General features: G+C 35.7%; 2 protein-coding genes across 3 annotated transcripts; both read right to left on the bottom strand.

The window, feature by feature from the left end:
• Window positions 1–66: 66 nt before the first annotated feature.
• Window positions 67–2,784, bottom strand: LOC139781006 (uncharacterized). 2 transcript variants are annotated; one of them, XM_071719782.1, is made up of 4 exons: window positions 2,379–2,784; window positions 1,404–1,529; window positions 1,224–1,308; window positions 67–428 (listed from the first exon to the last, which is right to left on the bottom strand). In XM_071719782.1, exons 2-4 carry the CDS (start codon window positions 1,511–1,513, stop codon window positions 234–236), a joined length of 390 nt encoding a protein of 129 aa, XP_071575883.1. In that variant the 5' UTR covers window positions 1,514–1,529; window positions 2,379–2,784; the 3' UTR covers window positions 67–233. The 2 variants fall into 2 exon arrangements, with proteins under 2 accessions (XP_071575883.1, XP_071575884.1); XM_071719783.1 differs by lacking the exon at window positions 2,379–2,784 and having other exon boundaries at window positions 1,404–2,077.
• An 84-nt stretch (window positions 2,785–2,868) lies between these two features.
• Window positions 2,869–13,321, bottom strand: LOC139781005 (uncharacterized). Its single transcript, XM_071719781.1, has 6 exons — window positions 12,641–13,321; window positions 12,165–12,404; window positions 10,575–10,661; window positions 7,442–7,573; window positions 5,311–5,462; window positions 2,869–5,047 (listed from the first exon to the last, which is right to left on the bottom strand). Exons 1-6 carry the CDS (start codon window positions 12,851–12,853, stop codon window positions 4,921–4,923), a joined length of 951 nt encoding a protein of 316 aa, XP_071575882.1. The 5' UTR covers window positions 12,854–13,321; the 3' UTR covers window positions 2,869–4,920.
• Window positions 13,322–14,781: the final 1,460 nt, after the last annotated feature.

The following is a 14,781-nucleotide window of genomic DNA, read 5'->3' as shown; positions in this document are numbered from 1 at the left end:
CAATGAGGTAGGTAAAGTATAATGGATTATGTTTTATATCGCTATTATGAATATCGAGATAATAAATTTTGATATATTTATCGTTTATTTGTGCAAATTATTAACCGAGTATTATTTAAAATTAAAAACAGGAAAAAACTGAGAATAAATATTTTCAAATATTCGTGAGAAAAATGTGAGAAACAAAAAGTATTCCAGAAAATGCCAGACAGATCTCCATGGTTGTCAGATGGTTAGACTTTGTGTCGCGTATAATCTGTTGCCATCGCTTTCGAGGTATATGAACTTGCTATACGTGCAAAGTTCGTTTCTTTCGTTTCGACCTTTTTTTCCTCTCCATTGTCCAAGACGATTGGTAACTCGGTGTCTCGCAACAACAGCGTAGTGGTCGTTGGAACGAGCGTCGAGTTGTTATCTTGTAAGGATTGCTAAAAGGCAACAAGAATAATTATTGTAACATCAAGTCTTTAACTAGAGAGGAATCTGAGGAATAGAGAACTATTAATTGTTAAAGAAATGCAAACATTACATATGCATATATATACATATAATATGTACATACATATAGGTATATGATGTGTATGCACGTGCGTGCATTTTTTCTTAATGTTCAGTTCAGTTAACTCGATTGATTTTCAACAATAGATTTTGTAACGTTTTTCACAGTGGATTTTAATTAGATATTTGAGGCGGTGTGATACACATTGGTTTGGTTTCGGGTTGGAGCCGCACATGAATTGTCTATTCGCGTTTTGTAAACATTTCAATTCATTTTATCAGGGAGAACGATATACAATATATCAGGTTGCGCAGGCTTCTCCCTGATAAAACGAATTAAAATGTTCACGAAACGTTGGAATCAAATAGACAATTCATGTGCGGCTCCAACCCGGAAAACGTCATGCAAACTCGATCGATTTTAATTACTTCCATGAAAAAAAATAATGAAATGTTTCTTTGCAAATTAGAAAACTTTATTCTTATTACAAATGACAACGATAAATTTCAATGATATATCTTTGTACATACAGAAATGGAGCTGATTTTTAAGCACAATTAATATCTCTGTCTAAACATATATTACAGCTTATTATTATAGTCGCGTTTAGTTATAATGTCACGAATCCGAGAATATTTATTTAGCAAAATTAATTCAGTTAGCGAATACCTTTTTAAAAGTATACAATGCATAGTAATATAAACTTACATGTGTACGTAATTACCTGCATGACATTTAAGAGAAATAGAAAAGCAAGCAAGGTCAACGCACTCAATGCAGCGCTATTCCCACCCTTTCCCTTGGAGCTTCTGAAATTTAGAAGAGTATTTCATAAAAAAATCTCTTTGAGAAATATGTGTACAAATTTCAATATTAATGAACATTAGGATTTGATCTATCGTACCCACGATATCCGTGATGGTAGCCACTTCCCTCACTGTGATAACGCTCGACAGGTACGTCCCAAGGAGCTTTTCCAAAGCCTCCAAGATTCGTTAAAGATTTGAACGTCATTTCTTTGACAAGCGTTCTTTACAAGATATTCACAGATATAGTTGATTGCTTATAACTCTTTTATGAAATTATCGTATCGCAATTCAAAAAACAGATTCTTAAAGCTGAAACTTTGCTCTAACGAACGGTGTTTATTGCCAATATAGATGTTCAATAGAGCAAAGTTTTAGCTTCAAGAATCTGTTTTTTGAATTGCGATACGATGATTTTTATAAAAGAGTTATGAGCAATCAAAGTCAAAATGCTCATTTCTTATTCAATCTGCGATCGACTCGGAAACAAAAAATCGTAGAAACATTTTCAAAAAAAAGATTTTGCAAGGAAAACTTTAAGCTTTCACGTGTTAGGAAGTCAAAAATTTTCGCAGCTTTTTTTTGTGCACGTGACAGGCCCACAAAACGAGAGGAAAATTTTCTATTTTATCTCGTAGTTTTCTACATGCAAAAGTTATCAAACTCACAGAAACCAAAAAATAATAGTAATCTTTCGAAAGTAGAGGTTTTAAGCTTTAAAATCCTTTTTTTAAATTTAAATTTTGTTCATTTTTAACAAAGTTACAGCTGCTTGAATTTTGCCTATTTTTAAAGAAAAATTTAGTGTTTTTTTAATTTTTGTGAAAAGTGTATATATATATATATATATATATATATATATATATATATATATATATAATAACACTGAAATATACGAAATATTTACGATACATAAATATAAAAGAAATATTCAATACAGTTGTTATAATAATTATCTATAATATTTTAAAATAAATTGTCCATGTGTTATTATATAGAAATTGCTAACGTGTTTAAAATATAAATATATAAATTATAATATTGATGAATTACACTCTGCTTGCTTCGTTTACCTTTGACTCAAAGAAATTATGCGAGAATAGAAAAAAATCGCTAAATTGCGCAACACTGAGACAATTCAGAGAACTCCTCCTTCAAAGAGATTTGGTATGAAACTGTTCCGTCATAAGGAACAAATCTTGTCACTCGACAGGAAGCGTACGGTCACGGTTTCTGAAGTTTTCACGCTTCTTGACGATGACGTAGACTTTATCTTTTTTTTCAGACGTCGTATTTTTAATATGTTATATAAATGTGCTATTTGCACGCATGCGCATGCACATGCTCCAGAGAGAGAGAGAGAGAGAGAGAGAGAGAGAGAGAGAGAGAGAGAGAGAGAGACTACCTTGCATAAATAAACTATAGTTTGATTCCATACGGTATATATATCTATACGCTACCTTGTATATATACGGAATATTCAACAGGCAGATTCTTTGGTAGGAAAACGAAAAATATTGTATTAAAAATACTTGTGTAAATATGTACAAAAAAAGGAGACCGTTTGTTTTCATCGATTATATTTATTAAGATATAATAATCGCACATACATACAACTTATTTCTATACCGTATAAACTAATGAACTACGAGAATATTACAAATACAAAGAGAAGAAATAACGGAAAGTTAACTCCAACCATATGCCTATACCAATATACATATACCTATAATACTTATATACAGCAACTAATAGATTTAAGGCGGATGCTAAAAGAAACAAAGTGTGTATCCTGAGACATTAACACGAATTATTAAATAGGGAAGGCCATTCAATAACGAAACTCATTCAATTACTATCATTGTGAAATATCAAATTTGAGTTACCAAAATATTGAATTACCGATATGGCGCATTTTCAAAGCCACATTTGGTACAGTTATTTAAACAACTTTAATATTACTAATAACTGGTCGCTCATTTTTCAACTTTCTCATTTTCAGTTTTTTACCTTTAACTCGAAGTAAATTTAAAAAATTTTATTTGTTCTTTTATATAAAAATTAAAATATGCGTGTATATCTCTTTTCGCCATGATCGCGGAGGCATTAGTTGGAACAATAAAATACTAATTAAATTTGCTATGTCGAAAATAAATTCGTATAATCACATTCTTCTATTCTTCATTTTTAAGGACAATATAGTAATACTTGAACAGAGTTCATCGAGCACATCAAAATTTGCCGATCCTCTTTCTCCGACAGTTCTAAGCGCATCTTCCTCCCTACGAGCTTACAGTTTTATCGTAAATACGTAAATAAATGTACATAGCAATTGTAACCGATACAATTTCAAAATTTAATCAACATAACATAAATGGCGTAAAATCACTTTTCACGTGCTTATATATCGCGTTGAAATTTGAGCTTGACAAAGCTTTACAAGAGTTTCAGTCCGATTAAATATATATAGTGTGTTGCACAGGGAATCGAGTTTCGTTTTTGTGGTAACTTTTCCGTCAATAATGATAATGTTCACCGATGCGCCACTACATTCGTTATACAATTTTATGTTTTGAAGATATTCGGAGTATTACATATCTTGGGCGTTGAACAAATTTTATTCCTCGTAAAAACATGTCAACTATTAAACTTCCGCTGCCTATCGCACATAATAGTCATCGTCATTGATATATGAGAATATTAGAACTCCGCCGAGTTCCAACCACAAATGCTACACCTATATTTAATACGTTCAATAAATAGAAATAAATATAATTGTGTAATTGCGTAATCGACGTGGCGAAACTCGGCGATTGACACAAAAGGATACATATATATATAACTCTCAACGTGACAATAGGAGCAAACGAGAGAAACTTGGTTAGATATTTTTTCATCAAGCATATCATCGCGGACACTAATTCACACAAAGAGACGTAGCAAAAAAACTTCCAAACTTCAATCCATTGTAATTTTTCTCGAGACAAGCGCGATCAGAGTGTCAAAGTGCCTCGTCTATTTGTTACATTGCATATTACATTAGGATCGTGGATCAGTGTTGAAATAAATCTGCATTATTTAGCGCATATACACACATATACAACGAATTCTCTAATTGAAGAAAATGATCAATCGTGAGTTCGAGCCGAGCTGAAGAGCTGGCGAGATTCGATGCGAATCCCGCGGCTCGGTGCACGCCCGTGCTGTGGATACGTCGATTAAATCTATACTTCTGTTTTAACATGGCCTAGACCGCGTGGAACACCGCGGAAACCCCGTGTGAAACGTATATCGTCTGAACGCTTGACTATTTAACAGCCTTTGAATGTTTGAAAACTGTTCTAAAGGACCTAATTTTAAAATTTTAGACATTCCACAGATAATTACGAGACCTAAAATATTATGTTGTTTTAGTTGCTCGTAATATAGACACGCGAGTAGCTCCGATTTCCACATTTTCTATTCTACGAAGGCACGAGCCTACGGAATATACATCAGAGATTGCTCGAGAGGATTTTTGCCGGGTCGAGTTAAATTCGATTGGCAAGAAAATTTCAAAATCCCACGAAATCTAAGCCACGTTCGACAGAATGTGGTGCGAGGATGGACTTGCGCTCATACAGCGTTGCAATCCATAAAGAGAGTCCTGCAGTCCTCGCCCGTGCGACCACGTCGTCCTGCCTCGTACAAGGCTTCGAAGCCAACGCCGCTTTGTCTCTGCAGGAGATAACTCGTCGCATACCTGTGTGAAAAAGTCGAATTTGATCTTTGACTGATTGCGTGAGCTTTGATCCACTACCACAGATTGAAACTGTTATAATTTCGGTGATGTTATAATTTCGACGTGATGCAAAAAAATAATGGGACATTATTCGTTCGATCGTCATATTATTGTATAATAGATATATACAAGTATACGCAAGTATGCGCAACGATAAATTTAGAGTTACGCTCTGTCGTTTCATACATTCGTATTATGCGTTAAACACAAAAGTGGACACTTACGATCCAAGCTGGCAGAAAATCGACGATGGACCTTGCGTATCAGCGATACATTCCGCACTAGCCTCGCAAAGTGCTCTCTCGGCGCAACCACGCTGTCCCTCCTCTTCCGCGTGACCTACGTAGCTAAAGGACTTGACGGATCTCATGTAGCCCTATAGCGAATCGAGTTTAGAATCACAATGGGACATCTATATATATTAGGGTGGTCCTTATATTTTTCGACTTTTAAATTTATTCTGCGGCACCCCCCCCCCCCCCGAGAATGTTTCCACGTCGCAAAAAAATAATCCCTGCCAAAGAGCTCAGAGCTGGATCGCGGATAACGGAACGACCGCCGTGCCCCCGGATTTTTAAACATTTGAGTTCTCTTGTATATTAAACTGTTCATTCCATCAACAAATGGTTTTTAAAGCGTATTTTCCACAAAAATCGGCCTAAAGCACTTTTTCTTTTTTTTCACATGTGTGTCTTGCTTTTCCGCATCGTTTGAGACCTTATCAACGTCTCATTTAAACAATTAGGTAAATTGTTAATAACTGCGAAGAATGAGGGTGAATAATTGTTGCATTTATTGCTTAATCAGCTGGAAAAAATTATGTATGGGCTACAAAAGTTATAACAGTATGTTTAGAGCCAAAAGAAGAACAAAAATTAAAAGATTTCATGTCTTTATTAAAAACAATCAATTTTTTGTGGCTAACGTTACCTAATAATATTTATTGCAATAATAAGGTTTCCTTTGTCGGCAATCAGGGAAGCGGCGGCGGCGGCGGTAATCTTTTACAATTCGTAATAAATACTGTTTTTGATCTTCGTTTCTAGTTCATTAATTTACCGTAATCCTCCATTAACTTAACGCCTCTTTCCGCTCTGTATCGTTAACAACTTTTAATTTGGATAATTTGGACAATTTGAAAACCTTTTTTAAAAGTGTCGTTTTCCGACCAGGTTGACGGGGGTCAGTCTGCCGATAAAATCCCGACTAACATTAAATCTGTCGAAAAAATCAGTTGTTTTCGCAGTTACGAAATGTTCAATATCTTTTTCTAGCACTTCAGGAATATCGTGTGCTTTTATAACTACGCGCGCTTAACACTTTCATTCGTCGATATTTTTTCTGGATTCATAGCTTCAATCATCTACTTTTTCGTATCCGCGGATACTTTCTGATCTGAAGAACGCAAGCGCAACAGCTTCAGGACTCGAGTATAAATATTATTAGGTAACGTTAGCCGCAGGGAGTTGATTGTTTTTAATAAAGACATAAAATCTTTTAATTTTTGTTCTTCTTTTGGCTCTATATAAACATACTATTATAACTTTTGTAGCCCATACATAATTTTTTCAGCTAATCAAGCAATAAATGCAACAACTATTCACCCTCATTCTTCGCAGTTATTAACGATTTAGCCAATTGTTTAAATGAGACGTTGATAAGGTCTCAAACGATGCGGAAAAGCAGGACACACATGTGAAAAAAAAGAAAAAGTGCTTTAGGCCGGATTTTTGTGGGAAATACGCTTTGTGGGGAAAAACCAATGTTGATGGAATAAACAGTTTAATATACAAGAGAACTCAAATGTTTAAAAATCCGGGGGGCACGGCGCGGTTTCCGTTATCCGATCAAGCTGAACTTTGGCAGGGATTATTTTTTTGCGACGTGGAAACATTTTGGGGGGTGCCGCAAAAAAATTAAAAAAACAAATTTTTTGTCGAGTAAATAAGGACCACCCTAATATATATATATATATACATATATCTTCGCCCGAGGAGACGTAAGCTTATCGCACGTAATTATATGTATGTAATAATATATATGTATAACAATCTTTTCTCTTCTATTTATACCAATACCAACAGAGTCTTATAGTAATAATAACTAATTTGTAATAGAAGATAAATAATTATGTAATAACAAGAATAATGTGTGTATAAATAATTATAATTATAAATACATGTATAACGAGAAGTACGTATAATTATGATACGACATTTGTGTGAAGGCGACCAGCAATTTTCTAGATATGTTCCAACAAATCGCGAACGGATGCATATTATATATTTTAATTGTCGTTTATATTAATTAATATTATTTATATTATCTCGTTTGACAATTATTTACTGAATTTACCTTGAGCATAGAGATTGACGCTATCGCAGCTTCGGAAACGGTGTCACGTCTTCCGAGCGAGCGAGCCTCCAGAGAACGATGAGAGAACGATGTTTTTAGGGCGTCTAGCAGGTTGATGACTATGCTGATGAACTGCTTAATAACACGGATAAGCAAAGATATAAGCGAACTTATTCATAGAGGCGTGCACATACGTGGAAAAAGAATTTACGTCCGACGGTATAGATACACACGAAATTAATCTGTCACCAGCATATTACACGACTATGGTCGGCTTACGAAAACATTTATCATTAAAGCGCAGAGATAATTCTCGATAGAGAATTAGGACGATTACGACTATGACTTTTTTTCAATTAAATCATAGAGCCGGCCTATATTATTTCTCGTCGCAAAGTCGCTCAGATCTGTGTTCTCGACATTTCTATCGTATGTACCGAGAATAGGTTGTAATACGGATTAATTAATTGACATGGGTTATAAAAGCAATTTAAAGAAAGCGACAGTTGGATTATAAATACAAGTTGATTAGCAAGTAGGTACTACAACAAGACCGTCGACACGGAGACACGGTTAATTAAGTAAAACTGACTCCACTTCTCTCTTAACTTCTAACTTGACGTTCTACTCGATGTTCTACGTGTACGTTCTCGACGTTTTTGACAAAGCAGGCGCACTTTAAAGAAAAGCACATGTATAATAAGCATACACACACACACACACCTATATATATATACATATATATATATATATATATATATATATATATATATATAAAATATATAGAGTAAGTCGGGGAAAGATGCCAATAGGTCAAAGGTGCCATTTTGTTAATATTTATTATTCAATAGATGGGGTAATGTTTCGTAGTCGTTGGCTAGTCATTGAGATTGTTCGTACAACGAGTGACACATGTAATTTTATCGTATTAAATCCGAAGAATCCAGGAAGATCTATTCAAACCAAGCGGTGGATATAGACTTGTTACAATATTGTACTCTTTTTTTTGGTTAAGATCTTTCATAATTTCTTTTCATTGAAATTGGGCTTATTATTTAACATATTTTGAAACCACGTGAAATGGCTGTCTCATGACCTGAATAGCCATTTCTTTTATGACATCAGTGCAGTGTGAAGAGTCAAAGGTGCAGGTATCTTCTCTTCATTATTGGTGTAAGATTCCACTTTAGGAAAAACACCATGCGCGTGACGGACCATTTTATTTACACGACGACTGACGTACAAGTTTTGTATTCTTAATTATATTTATAGATTTTAGTTTTTTAAAATGTCACGAATAATACACAATAATATTCGATAAATGTATATATGTCGTAGGCTTTTAGAAAAATCAGCCCGTTAGCTAAAATCCTAGGAACTTAGCTAAACGCCGGCCAATAGAATAATCAACCGCGTGGATTAGTGTAATAGCCTAGTAAATTCAGCCTCTTAAGCTAAAAACCGGCTGTTAGCCTAACGGCCTGACACGTTTTGGGCAGTTAGAAAAATGATCATTGGATAGCATTGCGAATGTAAACAAAACATTTAAAAAGATTTGGAGAATTCAAATATAATATATGACAAGGTCATAACGGCTATATAATTATACTTTTAATATTTGTTATGACTTACATGTCATTGTTTTTAATATTGACTCTTTAGATCAGTTCAATTTGAATTCAAATGGCAGAAGAAGCGATCGCTTCTCATTCTTAATTATTTATTGAATTTTATCTACTGACTACTCACCTTATAATTTGACGTGCAAAACTTACATTATGGTCTTTTGCGATTTCTGCATGACTACCAATTATTATTTCATTTCACCATTGACGATATACGAATATGTAAGCATACTAAATCAATTTAATTTAATTCACTTATTAATTTATTATTTATCTATTTATTTATTTTTGTTGTTTGCGCATTATCCATATTAACCATTGTCTTCTTCTTTTGTCTATTCTGCCTTTTTATAACAAGTGAACACATGCTTCGTGTGATTAAAATGTTGGAAGAGCTTGAAAATTCCAATTCAAAACAGACTATCTCTCATTATCACTATGGTAAGACGTATGAACTTGCGAAAATTGGGTCTGAAACGCGAGTAATTGTAAAAAGACAAAACGCAAGCAAACCAGTGATTTATATGGAGGCACTTGAGGATTATTATGAGAAACTGATGGAAGTTCACATCCAAACTGGCCACGGAGGTAGAGATAAAATGCTTTATTATATCAAAGAAAAATGGCGAGTTACCAAATCACATGACATATTTCTCACCTTGAGAGAAGCTACTGCAAAGCAGTCAGCAAGTGGTGGTCAGGGGTATAAAAAAATGTAATTGTAAAATAGCCAAGAATCAGTGTCGGACGAACAGGTGTGCTTGCTTTAAAGCAAAGATTTTGTGCAACTCTCGTTACCACATGAGCTCAACTTGCATTAATAAATAATAATGTATATAATAATGTATATGTGTAATTAAATGTTTTGTTTACATTCGCAATGCTATCCAATGATCATTTTTCTAACTGCCCAAAGCGTGTCAGGCCGTTAGGCTAACAGCCGGCTTTTAGCCTAAGAGGCTGAATTTACTAGGATATTACACTAATTCACGGTTGATTATTCTATTGGCCGGCGTTTAGCTAAGTTCCTAGGATTTTAGCTAACGGGCTGATTTTTCTAAAAGCCTACGACATGTATAAAAAAACGAAAATATTACTTTTCCGATACTGTCCTTACTAATTGTTAATAGTTAAACAGTTTGTTGTTAAAAATTATTTATCCATTGAGTCGCATGTTTCTCACAGTACTTGCGCATCTTCCCCCATTACAGCTAGCTGTCAGGCACGAGAACGTTTAGAGTGGCTATTTTCAGCACTGCTATGTGAAAGCTCAAGTATCATCTTGCAATAATTCCAAACTGGTTGTGACTATTTAATTTGTTCATATTTCTATATAATATTTCTCAACTACAATGGCATCTTCCCCCGACTTATCCTATAATAAAGCATGCATTTATATAGTCAATTTGCTTTAAAGCGATCGAGAAGAAAAGTTTCAAGAGTTTCAAAAGTTTGGGTTAGACTTGACGTCCAATCTATTCGTTCGTAGAACGTTTACTCGTACTAACCTCGGAAGCATTTTTCGCCATTACAGCAACTTGTTCGGGATCTCTGCCCTGTCCTAGAAACGCGCCCAGCACCGCAGTCAAAATTTCCTAAACAACCGACACCAGCCATGTGCGCGTAAGTCCAAAGTTCGACAATTATTTACAAGGAATGTGAGAGAATGCAAAGTGATAGGCTATCTACTTTTGTCTGGCACGTTGGTGCAAGTGTCGCGCGCGTTTGGATTCTTTGTATATGATAACGGAAAACGGAGCGAGTTGATGGGACAACTGGAAGAAAGATTAACATAGGTATGAGAACGTTTTGTCTTTGATAGTGACAATGAAAAATGCGAGATTACAATCTTTACTCTCGCATAGAATATAATATCGAAGGTAGTTTTGCAATTAATGCTAATTGCCAATAGTTACGACGTCACTTTCATCATCGATACCTAATTTACAATTAATCAGCAAAAAGATCATTACAAAAGTCCATTAACCCTCCGTCATCCATATATGGGGCTTTTAAGCAAAAAAGTTGTAGTTACCATGTTTAAATACAAATTTTCGTAAATATTTCATAAACTTTGCTTTATACGTGGGGCAAAGTTTTCGCTCACTCTTTCAACCACCTGATGATGTTTATACCTATGTCTGGATTATTTTTTCACGCAAATGTGATGGTCGAACACAAAGATCGAAGCGAAGTGAAACGCCGTTGAATTTCCGGCCGTGAGACAAATTAAATTGTGTAGAAAACGTGAAGATAGACGCAAGTACGTGAAAATAATGGTTCGCCGTAATTAGAACAATTATTCGACGCAGTCTTTCCTATAGTTGTCCGATGGTAGTCGTATGTCGTACATGGGTGGTTCGCGTAACAATAAGCAGCCGTGAGCATTTTACGAATTTCTACCGAGCGTTGGATTTAAACTTGCCGTGACTTGAAACTGTAACGCGAACGGAACTGCCCCCTTCCTCCAACGTAAAAATTTCATTATTAAGAGGCAGAATACTGTACATGAGTAAATAAAAAATAAAGGTGCGATCACACAAATATTCTAGATATTTTAATTTTGGGGAAAATATAATAAATAATTCATATCACGTACATTAAACGTCTTTTTATAAAGAAAAAAACTAGTTTGGCATTTGCAACACAATCTATAAGTATTAGTTGTTACACATATTTACAAGATAGTTTACATATGTGAATCTAGCTTTGGCTGGCTCTTTCTCGCATCACGCGCGCGCGCGCGCGCGCGCGAGAGAGAGAAGAGAGAGAGAAGTCCTTCGCGACAGAGGCAGTCAACGTTTCAGACAATTAACACGCTTAGTAACGTAAATCTCATAGATTACAAGATCCTATTTCGTGTCTATGTGCTACGTGCTAACAACAGATTACAATCTACCCAGATTACAATCTAGCGTGGATGCGACTAAAGGGAGCGCAGTTGATCCAATGTACAAATTTTCGTCTCGAACGGGGTGTGAGAACGACATTTTCATTTCCAGTTGGATTAATTATTGACATCAGCTTCGCGAAAATTATGTCCGAAGTGGAACCGAGGTTTACGTTAATGCTGGAGCGCCACGATTATTCTCACTTACCTGCATGGGGCTACTTTGATTGTCCACCTTGTCGATACCATCCACTGGTTGCTGGGGCCCACCCAGCAGCGCCGTGAGGACCCTCAGACCCACGGAAAGCAGATTGGTCCATGGACTCACAGTCGCGCCATCGTCTATCTCGTTTTTGCTAGGTCCGGTCGCACCTCCAGTTTGACCTAGCAGCATCTGCATCAGCATTCCTAGCATATTGGACCACGAGAACCCGCTGCTGCCACCCTCCTGCGCACAGAAAAATTAAAGAAAATCAGTGCGATATTAGTGAGTGAAAAAGATGAGCCGCTATAGTTTGAGATATATTACAAGTGTAATTGAAGGATCGGAAATCGGATGATACTTGTTCCTTCAGTCCCTGATGGGTGTAACATTGCGATTGTATGTATAATGTAGTAATATAATAATCAAATTAAATTTTGTGTGTGTGTGTGTGTGTGTGTGTGTGTGTGTCTGTGTTTTACCTGAATCTGATTAGTGCTAATATCTTCGAGATCGTCGATCGCCACCTTCTTCATCGCGTTTGGTTTCTCGGCAAATTTTCTCTCTTCTCTGACCTGTTGTTGTTGGTACTGTTGCGGGTATTGCTGCGTATATTGAGGATGCTGCGGTAATGCCGCAACTTGTCCCAAGACAAGTGCGATCAAGCACACCGACACGTATTGATTGTATTGCATTCTATAAAGAAAGACACGTTTCTCCTACATTTTCAACGTAAATAATAATTTGTAAAAATATCTGTGTAAATTAGAATGAACTTGTTGCAGAAAGCATGAGCTTTCATAATCATTTTTAGCGTACGTAATCTGTAAATATTTACATAGAGTTAAAACTATTAAGGCAAATAATTCTCTTTTATGGCCGGTTGTTCATCGATATATTTACCACGTGTGCGTACCGCAAAAGTCACACGCACGTGGATTATACTGTACTATTATATATCTATTATTAGCATAATTTAATGTATATTTATATAATATGTATATGTATATAAATCCTGATTGGAAATGTGAATGTCAAAACGATGGCTTGACTTTGGAAACACGGGAGTGAAGATATAGGTACACAATATGGGGTCACGATGAGATTCAGAAACAAAAGTACGCCGCGGTGGCTGAAACGCGGAACGATGATTCTATAATAAAGTTGGATTAACGATGAGTAATTCGATCGATATATTCAAATTTATTTCTTTATGTTACGTTTCGTATTGCGAGAATGAACTTTACGCAAGTAATATCAAAGAATATTATCAAAAATTTTGATAATAAAATTCTCATTATTTATGCAAAATTACTTTATTGCGTACCGTAATCTCTTTCTCAGAAGAGTATAAGTAATACAGATGATACAGATTATTACCTGGTTCTTATAAAGATAAGGTTTAACAAAAATGTTTATGGATATTGAAACGTGAAAAAAAAGGAAATTGTCTGTTTTCCTTCGAAGACAAAAGAATGCGAGAATTTTTGGGAAATAATTGTACTTTTCATATATTATATAATTGAAAAAATAGATGTATGTACAAGTTTCGTGTTGGAACGATTACTGACCATTATCGCTAATGAAGTTATTACTTTAATTAACACTCTTGCTATTGTTATCTTGTTTTTTATGTTTGTTTCGCGTTATCCATATAGTAAGTAATATTTATAGTTTGATACGTAAGATACGAAGAATTGAATTGCTCTTTCCCCCCTCTCTCTCCCCCTTCCTCCCTCTCTCTTTCTCTCTCATTAAATTTCAGATTTAATCCGATTTAAATAGGATATATATTGTTAAAAATGGGATTTATAGGATAAACGACCGTGATCTTCATGTTGATCGCGTAGAACGAGAAACGGAAGCAATTGAATACATATTGCGGATGTAGTAGCAGAGTGCAAGCCGAGAATGCTTGCACGATGTTACTGAAAGTGTGCCACGGTGGTTAAGGTCGCCTCGACGGCAAGCATGCCGATCGCTCGTTAGCCCACTTCCCGATGGCACGCCGGTACTGGTTTGTTGAACCCGACAGGTACCGTTACCGCAAAAGGCGGTCACGACCTACTGCCGCGATCGCAGCGATGTGACCGGTTCTTATATCCGCAAAAGAACAAAAAATGAAAAGAAAAATAAAGAAGTGAGAAATGAAAAGAGGATACAAGAAGAGAGAAGCAATCGGCGAGGAGATTGAGGAGATAAAAGTCCATAAAGTCGAGAGCGTCTCCACTTTACGAATGTCTTGGAAAACTTGTCGCACGATTTTCACTTTATACAAGTCACAACACTACTGAAAAATTCCTCCTCAGTCCTCGTACTCGTGTCCGAGCGTGATGGTGACTTTTCTTCATATACATGTGTTGCGCACGTAGATTATACACATTGTATGTGGGACCTACAGTTTAACGCCGATTCCGAACGGCTATATTCTTTTTAGAGAAGCGTTCATGGCAAGAATACTCTCGGTGGTTTGCCATTGCCTTCCGAGAGAAGAAGGAGCGAATATAATTTTTTTAGCTCTATCGGGGACTTGGGCTCAATAGACCAGTGCGCTGTCTATACTAGACCACGCTCGTCCCATTATTCCATGAATCTAAAAAATTCTATCGTGTTACGTGTCAAA

This window comes from Temnothorax nylanderi, unplaced genomic scaffold (assembly GCF_030848795.1).
Source record: "Temnothorax nylanderi isolate EJ_2023f unplaced genomic scaffold, tnyl_v1.0 TNYL_tig0309_pilon, whole genome shotgun sequence".
NCBI classification, from domain to species: Eukaryota; Metazoa; Arthropoda; class Insecta; order Hymenoptera; family Formicidae; genus Temnothorax; species Temnothorax nylanderi.
The sequence above is the reverse complement of the archived record's forward strand: the minus strand, read 5'-3'. Positions and strand labels throughout refer to the sequence as shown.